The sequence below is a fragment of the Carlito syrichta genome, unplaced genomic scaffold (genome assembly GCF_000164805.1).
Source record: "Carlito syrichta isolate Samal-C Ts95f unplaced genomic scaffold, Tarsius_syrichta-2.0.1 Scaffold314769, whole genome shotgun sequence".
In the NCBI taxonomy this organism is placed as follows: domain Eukaryota; kingdom Metazoa; phylum Chordata; class Mammalia; order Primates; family Tarsiidae; genus Carlito; species Carlito syrichta.
The window spans coordinates 256,889-271,043 of NW_007258865.1; the positions used below are offsets into that span (position 1 = coordinate 256,889).

General features: G+C 51.3%; 1 protein-coding gene across 1 annotated transcript in view; it reads right to left on the minus strand.

The window, feature by feature from the left end:
• Positions 1 to 14,155, minus strand: part of FER1L6 (fer-1 like family member 6) — a 119,964-nt gene that overhangs the window by 68,397 nt on the left and 37,412 nt on the right. Inside the window, exons 15-17 of the mRNA XM_021719494.1 lie at positions 10,549 to 10,639; positions 7,117 to 7,236; positions 5,181 to 5,333 (exon numbers count right to left, since the gene is read on the minus strand). Of these exons, the coding sequence (XP_021575169.1) occupies positions 5,181 to 5,333; positions 7,117 to 7,236; positions 10,549 to 10,639 (364 nt within the window). The remainder of the gene's footprint in view (positions 1 to 5,180; positions 5,334 to 7,116; positions 7,237 to 10,548; positions 10,640 to 14,155) is intronic.

A 14,155-nucleotide genomic window follows, 5' to 3' on the forward strand; every position in this document is an offset into this window, starting at 1 on the left:
TTGAGTTGGAGTCTCACTCCGTCGCCCAGACTGGAGTGCAGTGGCACGCTCCCAGCCACCACAGCCTTGACCTGCCGGGCTCCGGCGATCCTTCCACCTCAGCCTTCTGAGTAACCGGAACTACAGGCATGCACTACCATGCCCGGCTCACTTCTGATTTATTGTAGAGACAAAGTCTCACCAAGTTGCCCAGGTGGGTCTCGAACCCCGCGGGCTCAGGCAATCCACTCACCTCAGCCTCCCAAAGTGCTGGGATGACAGGCTGAGCCACACTTCACTCAGTGTCTAAGCGGCAGAGCCAAGACTTGAACCTGGAAGAGAGTATTCCGAATCTAGACTTTCGACACCGAGCCGATAGCCTGCATCTTCCTCACCCTGAGCTGAAACCTTCCTGGAACTTCCAGCCTCCTGGACTTCCAACCTGTGTCAGCCTCTTTGCTTCATTCAGAAGCCCCTCAGTGCTTTCTCCACAAGGCAGGCCTCCATGTGCTTGAAGGAGGCCCCCTGGCTTCCACATCCTCCCTTCCTGTCTAAGCATCTTCACCCCATCCCCGTGCGTGCGGCTCCAGATTCCCTTACGCTCTGCTATCCCTCCTTTCAACGTGCCCAGGTTTGTGTCAGCACTTGTGCTTGTTTGGATTTCTGTGCTAACGTTTGCACTAGTATGCAGTGTGAGTGTGCAGAGGGAGTGTATGCATGTACTCAGATGTGTGCACCTATGCATGCATGTGGAAGCATGTGTGTATGCGTATGTATACATGGGTGCACGTGGAGGCATGTACATGGATGTGTGTGCACACATGTGTGTGTGCAGATGCATGTGCGCCCACGTACACATGTAAATGTGTGTGCCTAGGAACATGTAGAGGCACGTGTGCTCTCAGGATCTGAAGGACACAGCTCAGTGCAGACAGTGGGCTCCTCTGTCTCTCAGTCGCCAGGCGAGGGAACGCCCTGCCCATCAGAGGGACCCGGGCCCCAGCCTTGGCTGCGTTCTGGGCTACTGGCAGGGCTGTCACTCTGGGAGGAACCTCTGGCACCTGCCTGTCCAGATTGTGACTCTTCCACACGTCTCTCCTCTGCTTCTTGGAAACCCATCTGTGATTACCCCTTCTTCTCTACCCCTTCCCAGAAGGGTGTCTTCCATCCACCACCTGCGTCCTGGGGAAAGCCAGATGGAGGCTGGAAGCCTGGAGAAGAAGAGAGGACCAGGCGGGGAGAGGAGCTAAGAGGGGGTGGAGAGGAGAATGGGGGGAGACGCGGTGAGAGCGGACTCAGGAGGAAGGAGAGGGAAGCCCGCATCACCCGGGCCCTGAGTGCACCTGCTTCTTCCCAGAGGGTTGCCGCTGGACGATCAATTTCAATTATCTTTCCACATTTCCGGTCAGCAGGCAAATGGGCAGGAGATGAAAAGGGGAGAGCCCTGACTCTTTGGATGGTGCTTTGGGCTGAGTCCTGGAAGTTCTGTTCCATCATGTTTTTAGTAGCATCATGCATATACTTATTTACGTATTTATTTTTGGAGGCGGAGTCTCACTCGGCCATTCAGGCTGGAGAGCAGCGGCACACTGGCGACGATCACGGTTCATGGCAGCCTCGACTTCCTGGGCTCAGGCAATCCTTCCGCCTCAGCCTCCCGCGTAGTGGGACTCCAGGCATGCACCACCACACCTGGCTAATTTTTTTTATTTTTATTTTTGCAGAGACAAGGTCTTGCTCTGTAGCCCAGGCTGCTCTCAGACTCCTGGGCTCAAGCAATTCTCCCACCTTGGCCTCCCAAAGTGCCAGGATTACAGGCGTAAGGCACAGCGCCCGGCCACATGCACACAGTTAAACCAGAGAAGAAGGAAGGTCATTGCAGCAGAGGCCAGTTACAGACCCACGTCACTCAGCCATGATGACAGATGGGTCACTGCATTTCCTCTGGATTAAAATCCCCCATACTTGGCCTAAGGAGTAGAAGTTTCTTAGCACTTGACACTAGCTCTTCTGGATGAAGATGCTTGCCAAATGGAAGTTTAGAACGTTCCAGCGGCTTCCTGATTGCAGCACTCCTTGGAGCCCCCTACCGGTGAGCAGGCGCTGGGGAGCTCCAAGTTTCCAAGGTTGCAACTGCAGCCTCCCAAGTGAACTTGAGCCCAGGAGGTTCACGGAGTCACCAGAAGGCCAGCCGCTCTCAGAATACACTCCGAGGGCTCGCTGGCCTGGAGAGCTGAGAGACTTACCCTCGACGCCTCTCTCTCACTTCCTGTTTTCCAGCTAAGAAATTCCCGGGAGGTGGAGGGTTGGGGAGAGGGCCTCACCTCCCTGGGACAGCCCTTCCTTCTTCAGACTTGCCAGTTCAGGGAGAAGAAAGGGGCCTAGAAGGAGGTATGGCTGAGAGGGGCTTAAAATCAGGGTGATAATCAAAACAGGAGTGAAAATAGCTGCGCTGAATCATCTTATCAAGACGGCTCATCATGATGGTATAATTGAATTCAGCCAGACTTAGAAAGTATTGCCCAGAGCACTTCCAACGGGAAAAGGCAGATACAGACAGAGAGGAGAGTCGAGGCCATGGGCATACGGGTAAAGGTGGCTCGGAGCCAACGGGCATACTGGTAAAGGTGGCACACAGATGCCAAGGCTCTGGTGGGAGCTCAGTGTACCCAGTTGCGTCTATCCTCTGGCTTTATCTGATAGCTGCTCTTGCTCTTCCTTCTAGTTTTAAACAGTGCCAGGAGGCCTCAAAATATTTAGAAGCAAGTCGTTTTCTGCCGATTTTGTAGTATTTTTAGCCCAGGGCCTTTAAAACGATTTGCTATTTTTAAGATGAGTGTCTCTTGAGCCTCCCTGGCTTCCCTTGAATGGGAAAAGGGAAAGAAAATCCTTCATGGTGGTGAGTGATTTGGTGAAAAATCTTTTTTTCAGTTTTACAGGCGTGGGTTTAAAAATCACTTTACGTCCATGTCAGGGGTCACACGCAAGCCACAAACAATTCACTGGGTGTGAAGGGGACACACAACCCCAGCGGTGTCCTCTGGGAAGCAGGACGTCAGTTTCGCGTGCCAGCCTTCTCTGTGCGATGGCGCTAGGGGGACATAACTGTGTGTCCTCACAACCATCCCCATCTAACGGCTGAAAACAGGACGAACACTCCTTGGCCCTTGGAAGGCTGAAGACGGGTAAGCGACCGCCCGAGGCCACACATCTGGCAAATACTGGGCCTGGAGTTTTGCTACAGGTTGAACCGCGGCCCCCCAAAATCCCTGTGTTGCAGCTCTCATTCCCAATACCCAGAACGTGACCTTCTCTGGAGACAGGGTCGATGCAGATGTGATTAACTGAGTTAAAAGGGCATCGTGCTGGAGTCAGGTGGTCCCCTACTCCACTGGTGTCTTGAGGAAGGGTGGGGTGTGGAGACTGGCGCTGGGGTCTCCAGCTGGCAGGAGCCAAGGAGCTCAGCAGAAGCCGGGATCGAGACCGGGATAAGCCCTTCCTCAGTGCCTTCAGCGGGAGCAGTGGCCCTACTGACACCCTGATTGGGACTTTCAGCTTTTGGAACTGTGAGGGAATGCCTTTTTATTGTGTAAGCAGATTCATTTGCAGTGTTTTGTTACAGCAGCCCTAGCAAATAAATATAGATTCTGACCCTGATTCGCTTGATTCAAAGCCCATGCCTTGAACCATTATCCCACACTGCCTCTCATGCTCCGTGACATGGGCCTTCTGTCTGCCTGGCTTTCCAGTCACACCATGGTGGCCTCTTGCTGTGGGATGACCCTTGGAGGCCACATTTGTCTCAAGGTCTCCTGGCATGTGCTGATACCTCTAAGGGTGAGGAACCTGTTATGGACTTCCATCTGGGGAATTATTTCCCCATGATGTCTTTGTGGGGCTTGATTTTTATCCTCTGGAACTGTCTCCCTCTGTCTCTCTCTCTCTTCCCCTCACCCCTGCATTTCCCCACCTACATGGCAGTCCCACAAACACTGAGAGAGCCCTCTCTTAGGCCGTGAAACCTCCTCTTCCTGGCTAAGCAGTGCCATCTCTTCACCTGTTCCTCCTACAGCCTGATCGTGAACCTTCTCACCCTCCCTCGGAGGCAGCAGAAGAATGATTGTGTTATGGCAGAAACCCAGAACTGAAATGGGCAGGACAGTTAGCTGCAAGCTGGGAACAGCCATCAGCTGAGCTACCCTCTTGGTGCCAGTCGCGGGAGACGGTTGAGGCATTGGGCCACATTTCCTCATATGCACTCATTTCTACTTGCTGGGATACAGATGTCTTTGGAGGAGAGGTAAAACACCTCGAGTGCCCAAAAAGGGCCCAGACCTCGAGTTAGAGACAGCAGAAGCCACATGGAGACAGGTGCTGGGAGCACTCACTGCAGCATCTGGAGGCCTTTCATGAAGGGTGCGGGCCCCCTACGTGAAAAGACTGTCATATTTTTACAACCTAAAGCCACCAAGGATCCTGAACTGGCCATTCTGTTCCTCTTGTCATTTTTCTTTCTTTTTTGTTTGAGTGGGAGTCTCACTCTGTCACCCAGGCTGGAGTGCAGTGGCGTGCTCACAGCTGCCGCAGTCTCAACCTGCTGGGCTCAGGCGATCCTTCCACCTCAGCCTTCCAAGTAGCTGGAACTACAGCTGAGCACCACCACGTCCGGCTAATTTTTTTTATTTTTTGTAGTGATGAGGTCTCGCCAAATTGCCCAGCCTGGTCTCGAACCCCTGGGCTCAGGCAATCCTCTCGCCTCTCCCGCCCAAAGTGCCGGGATGACAGGCGTGAGCCACTGTATCCACCCCTCTTGTCATTTTCTTTGAAACCATTTAAAAACTACAGATGAACTCATGTGAACAGATGCCACAGTCAAATTACACCAGTGAAAAGGTAGTGAGGAAACTAATAGAGAAACGTGCATTCCAATTAGTAATCAAAGAACTCAAAATTAGAGTAGCCTGGAGGGACACCCGCCCAATGGAAAAAGAAACTCCTATGTGTCTGTTGGTGTAATAATGGTGAAACTGGCAAGATCCCACCTCCAGGTGGTCAACCGGATACAGTTTGAATCAAGAGGGGACAGGGCACTCCAGCTGTCCTTCTGCCTTTGAAAGCATCGGGGGAGAGTCAGAGACATGGCCACACCCTGGAAGTCCTGAGCCACCCTGGAAACGCGGTCCAGACGGGAGCAGACTTACTTTGAGGAAGTGGGTTTTGATCTTGCCGCAGTGTCTGCCCATCTGCTCGGTGGCAGGAGAGTACAGCAGGTCCTTGGAGGGGATGCGGGCGTAGGCCACCCTCTTGTTGCCGCTGAGCATCCAGACGAAGACGTCGGGGATGGTGTGCTGGGGCTGCGGGTCAGGGACGGGGTCGGGGCCGAAGGGGTCAGGCTTGAGTGGGCTCACCTCCGGGTCCCGCTACCCTGAACAGCCCCTCTCCCGCCAAACAAACCCTGCAACTTGGGCCCTCTGGCTACTGAGCCACCTATGGCACCGAGCAAGCAAGGGCGGCTTCCTTGAAAAGACAGCCTGGGTCACGGAAAAAGGAGCAGGCAGACCACGGACCAAGCTGCTCGCGTGGGTCCATCCGTAGGACAGACACTTTTGCACAACTTCCCATGGAAGCTCTTCCCAGTCTTGTAATTATGATTTAGCATTAAGCATTGGGCCTCCTCAGAGCCAGATAACATCCCAAGAATATTCAGATGGAAGGTTCAAACAAAAACAAAAATCCACGCCTGTCTTTGGATGGCTCCTCACTTGTTCTTAAGGAAGGAAAAGAGCTTTATGCCTAGCATAGGATTGCCAGGGTGGCTCCAATCTGGGCGATTACTCAGGAGAAACTCAACTGAACAGGAAATTAGACTTTAAAGTCGAGCTGATCAAGACAGGAAGCACAGACTCCGTGCCGAGCGGCTCCTTGTGTTGAGAGTGTTTGAAACGTCCGTTTCTGAGCCAACATAACTCTCAGAACAAAAAGGAGGCATGCCATTATAAACCAGGGTTCCACACTCCAGAGCCGGAGGCAAATACCCCGTCTGCCCAACCCCTAGTGCCCAGGTGGAGTTGATACCCAAAGGGGGCGTCGCTCCTCTCTCGAGATGGACACACAGACCCCAGGGTGGGGGTTTGCCCAGCCAAGGGTAGGCCACTCGCAGATCCGAGTGTCTGACTTGAGCCTTCCGGGCAGATGACAGTTCCTGGGTCTACTGCCTGCCGGCCCCGCTGCTCTATGACTCCAGGGAACGATCAAATTGCACAGGAATTACGACTCTCCCAGCAAATCTGTACCTCACCCTGAAAACTTGCCACACAAAACCCGGCCTAAGAAGTGTCTAGACATTTGCAGGCCTCAGGAAGGAGTTTCGGTATCTGACAGACGCAAATATGAGGAAGTTTTTAATAGATCGTTCCAGAAGTCGCCAGAAGATACTGTGTACCACTAAGTTTAAAATGAGATGCTGCTTTGACCTTGACTGGAATGAGTGTTAATCCTCTTATAGCTGAAAACCTATCAAAGCTCCCATGCTTATCTTGACTTGACTTTAATCCATTAGGGAATAAGCTTTTGATTTTGCTGAATACTCGGGTTTTGTAAAAATAAATATATATAAATAATAATAATAAATAAATAAATACAGCTGTATATATTCAGCTTACTTTTTTTTTTGAGTTAGAGTCTCACTCTGTCGCCCAAGCTGGAATGAAGTGGCACGCTCACGGCCACCCCTGCCCCAACCTGCTGGGCTCAGGCGATTCTTCCACCTCAGCCTTCTAAGTAGCTGGAACCACAGGGACACGCCACCATGCCCGGCTAATTTTTTTTTTTTTTTTTTTTTTTTGAGATGAGGTCTCACCAAGTTGCCCGGGCTGAATCTCGAACCCATGGGTTCAGTCAATCCTCTCACCTCAGCCTCCCAAAGTGCTGGGATGATAGGCATGAGCCACCGTGCCCGGTCATGTTTGGCTTACCGTAAAAACCTCTTCTCAGTCCCCTAAGCTAGATGTGCCTGCTCAGGACAGCAGGGCTGGAAAGAAAATGCTGATCCAGCTTTCACCCTTACCAAGCCTTCCCGCCTCACCAGGAAGACGTTCGGTCTAACTTTCTAATAGGCTTGCCCTGACAGTTGATTACCTCATCAACGAGAAAGCGGATTTTTTCCACAAAGTTCTGGGCTTCCCGGATCATGTCTTCAAGCGACAACTTTTTCTTCTGCTGCTGAATGATTCCCTCGGCCTCCTTCTGCATTGCCTCCTAAAACAAGACAGGAGTCGGTGCCCATCTTTCTAAACATCTGAACAAGTACCGTCTTGTGGCTGAAGAGGCCTGAGGGTCCTTGCTAGCGCCACACGGAGTCACCCACGAAGCTGCCCACCGAATGGAAATTCTGCAGGAACGTGGACGCAGCAGACGTCATCTCACCTTCGTTTCACAGATGAGACGCTGAGGCCCAGAAAGGTCAGGCCACGTGGTCTGTCAGCCGGGACCTGCAGCCAGGCCCACTGTAATAAGAACAGCTAAAGCCTATGGTGCTGTTACACAGAGCCCGGCCACACTCCAGCCACCCGTTCACCCTTCATGACTCCCCGCCGCAGCCTTGTGAGGTGGGGACCCTTGTTCCTATTCCACAGCCGAGAAAGCAGCATCTGAGGGGCAGACCTGGGGCCCCCAGCTGAGCACAGGGTCTGCGTGCTCAGTGGCTGCCTCACCCCCTCCCACAGGGCCTCACCCCCTCCCACAGGGCTCTGGCGGGTGGTTCCAGACCAAGAAGCCGCCGCTTGGGAGATATCCCAGGGAGCTCTGTGCGAGAGGCTGGGACATCCAACCCTGCTTCTGCGGCTTCATTGTTCGGCCCACATGTATGTGCTTAGGAAAAGCAAGGGCATCTCTCGACGGTGATTTCCAGGGCCCTGTGGGAGCTGCATGTCCCTGTCTGCTTCCTCTCACAGCACGCCTCCCTTACTCGCTGCGGCCTGGGTAGGAGTCCTAGGACACGCCACGCTCAGTCCCTCCCACGGCTGGCTCGCCGGGTGTCTCCTCTCGCTCAGTGTCCTTCCTGGACTCCACATGGCTGCTTTTCCTCATCCCTCAGGCCTCAGCTTAAATGTCACCACTGCATGACAGTCCCCATGTTTTCCTGACCTCCAGACTTTTCAAAACATGCTTCAGACTTCCCACCTGCAATGGTTTTCACGTGCCTGTTGTTGGCCTGTCTTTCGTGCTCACCACTCACGTGTGAGTTTCCCCAGGATGGCGGCCTCCTCTGGCTTGTCTTGCCCCTGTGCTCACGGTGCCCGGCAGGCTTCCTGGCGCCTGACCAGTATTGAATGAATGTTACGGAGTGAGTGAGAGCCACTTGGGATGTACCTTCCCAAGGACAAGCGCCCAGCACGTCCGCCTTGTGTTCCTGGTGCCTCGCACCGTGTCCGGCATGTGGGAAGCCTCCTGTGAACGTGTATTGAAGCACTGAATGCCTCCATCTACCGGGCCATGCTCAGAGCCCAGGCCTGGGACTGCAGGGGGACCAGCGTAGCCTTTTCTGGAGGCTTTGACCGTTGATGAGGTGAAGCGACACATGCGGGTGATTAAAATGTGCAAAGCATCGTAGGGCCAGAGCAAGGCTAAGCAGGCTCTGTGGGGGATGTGACATTTGAGCTGAGTGTCAAGATGTGAGCAGAATTCATCAGGTGGCGGGAGGACAAGGACAGTCCCGACAGGGGGAACAGTCCCATGTGAAGATGGTCACCCATGAGGGCTCAAAGTTGCTGCAGCCTGGATGTGCAGGAAGGGACGGGAGAGGGGCAGGCTGGGTTACTGAGTTAGACGGTGAACAGCCCAGCACATCATGCAGGAGTTGGGACCTCATCCTACAAATGATTAAGACACTCCAGGCCAGGTGTGGTGGCTCACACCTGTATTCCCAACACTTTGGGAGGCCAAGGTAGAAGGATTGTGTTAGTCCAGGAGTCTGAGCCCAGCCTGGACAAATAGGGAGACCTCATACCCATAAAAAAAAATATAAAAGTTAGCGGGTTGTGTTGGCATGCACCTGTAGTCCCAGCTACTCGGGAGGCCGAGGTGGGAGGATTGCTTGAGCGCATGAGTTTGAGGCTGCAGTGAGCCATGATTGTGCCCCTGCACTCAGCCTGAGCGACATGAAACGCTAATGAGAGAGAGAGAGAGAGAGAGAAAGAGAGAGAGAGAGAGACAAGAGAGAGAGAGGGAGACTCCAATAATTTGCAAAGCAATAGTAATGTGATCAGGTTTGTGTTTTGGGAAGGCCAATCTGGTTACAGCATGGAGGCGGGCCAGAGGACTGTAGTAGTCAAGGGGCAGAGATGCTATGGCCTTGATGCAGGTGATTATGGAGAGAGAGAGAGAGTTCCAGGGCCCAGGGCAGAACTGACAGAACCCAGTGCCAAACTGGCTGTTTCGGTGAGGGACTGACTCTCAGCTTAGCCCTTGAGCCTCAGACTTCAGGCTGAAGCAGCAGGTGTGGTTGGCGGTGCCAGTACAGGCGTGGGACACACTGGGATGTGGCAAGATGTTCAGTAGGACACACAGAGTCTGGGGGCATGTCAGACGAGCATGGAGATGCCCACCAGGAGGCTGGAAAGATAGGCCCAGAGATGAGGAGGGAGGCCTGAGTCGCTGCAAGGATGCTGAAACCGTGGGCTCGTCCAGACGGCGTGAGCCAGAACCCTGCAGAGCGTGTGGCCGAGGGACGCTGCCGAGACGGCAGCTCAGCCAGAGGGGATAGGGAAGAACCAGGCAGAGAGCAAGGCCTTAGAGCTGGTGAGAGTCTGGCCTCCCTGCATATTCTGGAGGGCAGAAAAGAAGTCTTCAGGAAAGAAGGCTGAATGAGGAATTCGGAGACTTGGGCTGCAGCCTCCGGACCACGATTAACTGTGACCTTTAGGAAATCATTCACCTCTCCAAGCCCCACTCCTCTCTTTAAAACATCCCTGAGAAGTCAAACACTGAGCAATTTTTCTTGGCAGAATCATCATGGCCTCACACAAAATGTCGCTCGGTGCCACGACTGGAGCTAAAGCTTGGAAGTGAGACAGTCCAGGATCTGACTTGGCCTGGCGTTTCTGGACGTCACTCCCTGAGCAGCGAGTGTGCAGGTCTCCAGGACGCAGAGGGGATCGCCACTGCCCCGTTCTCAGGAAGTGCTCACACTGTCAACACAGCTCTCCGTGGGAGGAACCCGAGGACAGGGAGAACAACTACTTCTTTTGGTCTCTCGGCCTGTGGGGCAGAACGGCCAAGAGCGTCTACAGCCTTCACCAAAATATGAAGGTCAAGGAAACAAGGAAAGGGCAACTCCATTCAGAAAGGAAGTAGGACCAGCTGGCTCTGGCTCACCTTTGCAGTGCTTCAACAAATGCCCCTCCTTGCCAAAGCCCGTGCCCCTGTCTCACCTTGTCTCTGCGTCACACACACACGTATGACCCTTAAAAACTCATCCCCATCTGATCTGTGACCTATGCCTTGTCCACGAGGGTTATTTTTGAACACGTGTTCCAACTCTGTCCAAAGTATAAATAGATTTTCACATACCAGCTCCTGCCAACAGAGAGTAAGTCGCTTCTTATCTAAAGTGGTTTGGTTCAGCATCTTGGGCTTTTTTTCTGCTTCAGAGATAAAGGCACTAAAAGAGAAGAATAACAATTTTGAAACTACTTAGTGAAAATCCATTTATGTAATTCCAGAGATCTGCAACACATTGCAGAGCAGATGAACCACAGAACCAAGATCTTTAATTTAGGATTAAGCGACAAGGCATTAACTTTTCTAAGAAAAAAAATGAGAATTGGAAGTGACTCCTAGGCCTGGCTTCAGTTTTGGGTAATGGATGTCTGTGTATCCACTTTCTTTCTGTACATTTCCATCGCGATTGCTACCAAAAGTCATAACAAAAAGCACAAAATAACGCAGTTTTCATTTTACAAACTTCAAACCCATCAAAAGTTTTCTGAACAGTTATATGTAGAGCAGATATTTTAGGCCCAATAGTGAGAGATGTCCTCACATTTTAAAACTATACCAAAGACTGAGTGGGCCCATTTTTTGAAAATGAAGTTAAAAATGTGTCCAATAGGAAAATAGTAAAGGTTGTAAATGCAATTCAAGAAGAAGCGTTCAGTATATCCTCATGAGTGATAACTTAAATGTACATTGAAATCAATGCCATTTCACCTATAAAAATGGATGGCATTCGAGTTTGGTGGAGATTTGGGGCGACAGTGGCTCTCCTGCACATTGGCGGGAGGGTGTACATTGTTAGTATGTCAGAGGCTATTCCATAGCACCTATCAGAATTTGAAGGTGGCTATAATTTGACTCAAAAATTACACCAGGATTCTTATCCTTGAAAAATAAGTGAAAAATTTTGCAAGAATATGTTTACACAAAAACATTTATTAGAGCATTATTTGTAGTAGCCAAATAAATGGGAACAGCTTACATATCCTCAGGGATGGGTTAAATGTATCTCAACACATCCATGTGATTGGCTGCTGAGGATACTAGTTATGTGTTCCTGTAGGAACATGCCTGTAAGATTTTGTTAAGTGAAATAGCAACAACCTGAGCAAAATGTATAACATTGTTTGTGAAGAAATATGGAATTTTTACAAGTGTATGTGTATGAGAGCATGTGTTGTGTGTGTACATGAGGGTGCGCCTATGAGGGTGTGTGTGTATGAGTGTGTATGTGTGTATATGAGTGTGTGTATATTAGTGTGTTTATATGAGCATGGGTATATGAGGATATGTGTATATGACGGTGGGTATATGAGGGTACGTACATGAGTGTATATATGTACATGAGTGTGTACGTACATGAGGGTGTGTTTATATGAGCGTTCAGTATATGAGTGTGTATATCTGTGAGGGTGGGCTCATGAGGGTGTGTGTTTGCAAATGCACGGGACCAAGTCCAGGAGAATGAATCAACCTCTTCTCTGGAGGGTAGAATTGGAGAGAGAACACCGAGAAGAACGCTTCTACTTTGTGCATTTCTGCTTTTTCAAGAAAGTGATGAGTTCGCTATCCTTCTGTGGCAAGAAAGCCAATTATAAAGGAAACAAGAAGGGAAGTCTGAGACGCTCACCCCTGTGAGAGGCCCCACACCAGGCCCTGGTGATGCCTCTGGAAGCCTCAGCAGAACTTCTCTTTTGGGTAGAGTTACCCTTTCTCTTAGTTTTAAAAAGCATGCAAAGGATTATATTGGGGGGGGGGTTCTTTTGGCCCCTCCCTGTCTTTTCTGGAGGCATAGGCAGTTCCATTCGTCTCTCCAGTTTGGATCATCCGGGTAGACACGGTCAGCACCTCTCATCTCTCTCCTTCCTCCACAGGAAGGGAATACTTTGCTCATCTGAGTCGGGGTAAGTGGCCACGGCACCTTTCTATTCATTCTCTGCTGACCTCCACGTGTCAGATGGCCTGTCTCTGCAGGGGGAACGTCCCAGAATTCCAGTGCTCAGCCCCGACCTGGCTCGGGAGCAGGAAGCCCACCTGACCTCAGGTCCAAGCTGCCTCTCAAATTCAAGTTTCCCAGTTACAAAACTAACAATGCGATCTCTGACTGGCCCTCATCAATATTTTTTCAGGTGGTGACAAACTTGAAGAAAAAGGGAACTAATTAACTCTCACCCCAGTAGGGTGAGGGAGAACTGTATACACTTCTGCTTTTTCCTTTTTTAAAAGTGATGAGGGTGCAGGCCTTTTGTGGTGTAGAAAGGTTGTTGAGCTATTAATTTGTTCGAAAACAGTTTCTAAAAATATGAGATTGTGAAGCTTTCTGAGGACACTTAAACGGAATTGCCAATGGCCTCAAACAGCTCACAGCAGGAGTAGCGCAAATATACACTGCTTTTATAATGAAAAACAATGATAAAGATAGAAAGAAAAACAACTTATTTATTTGCTGGCTTTCTCTTTTAAAGTAGAAATGGTGGGGTGGCTACCTCTCGTTGGGTTCATTGCCACTCCCTTTCCATTGAGTCCAGTACAGCAGCTTCTCTTTTTTGCTCAAGGCTTGAAATTGCCAGAGTCAGTCCAAGCTGTTCCCCTGGGGCAGGCAGCCTCTAGGGTGGCCCCCTGAGTCCCACGCCCTGCCACTCAGGCTACCGTGCAATCCCCTCCCTGTGAATGTGGGCGAGACCTCGTGACTTGATTCGCTTCCAAGATTGGGATGGAAGCCTGTGAATTCCGTCGGGACGGGTGGTCTCTCTGGCCCTTCGTGCCTGCTTGCTCTGGGGAGGCCGGTGGCCCTGACATGGGAGGCAGCTTGGAGAGGCTCTCATGGCAGGGGATTGAGGGCAGCCTCCAAACAATGGCAGGCGAGGAACTGAGGTCCTTGGCCTGGCAGCCCAGGAAGAATAGAATTCTGCAAGTAACCACATGAGTGGTCTTGGAAGTGAACTGCCCCAGCTGAGCCTCGCTGTAACTGTAGCCCAGGGAGGGGGTCCTGACCCAAAGGACCCGGCTGGGCCACCCCTGGACTCCAGACCCCCCGAGGCTGTGAGGCAGAAAATGTTCAGCCACTGAGTGTCGGGAAAATGTGTGACTCATAGATCACTGTATTTTCTATCTTTATTATATTATCTACCAACTGGAATAAGAGTTATTAATGGGCACTTATTAACAAGTTACATGAAAAACTCTATTAACAGCATTGGGGCACAGAAAAGTTCGCCTCTGCGGCGCTTCCTTACGCCGAGCGCTTGGGAAATCGAGGCCTCAGAAATGGACCTCAGCCCCTTGGTCTCTCCCTAGCTTTCCCACAGCTCGCTGTCCTCTGATCTTCTTTCCTGAAGCACCTGAAGGGACCCTGCCTGGAAATTCTCTAAGAAAGCTTAAGTGCAATTGTCTTAAGATTCCCTCCTGCCAGACCGCACCAAATAACTGGGAAAGATCAACGACGGAGGAGAGAAGAGACCAGGAGTGGTCACCTGCCCAGACAGACCTTTCATCTATTTTTCTTTTTTTTTTTCCACTCTGTCACCCAGACTGGAGTGCAGTGGCTGCTCCCGGCCACCAAAGCCTCGACCTGCCGGGCTCCGGCGATCCTTCCGCCTCAGCCTTCCGAGTAGCCAGAATTACAGGCACGCGCTACCACGCCCGGCTGATTTTTTGATTTATTGTAGAGATGAGGTCTCGC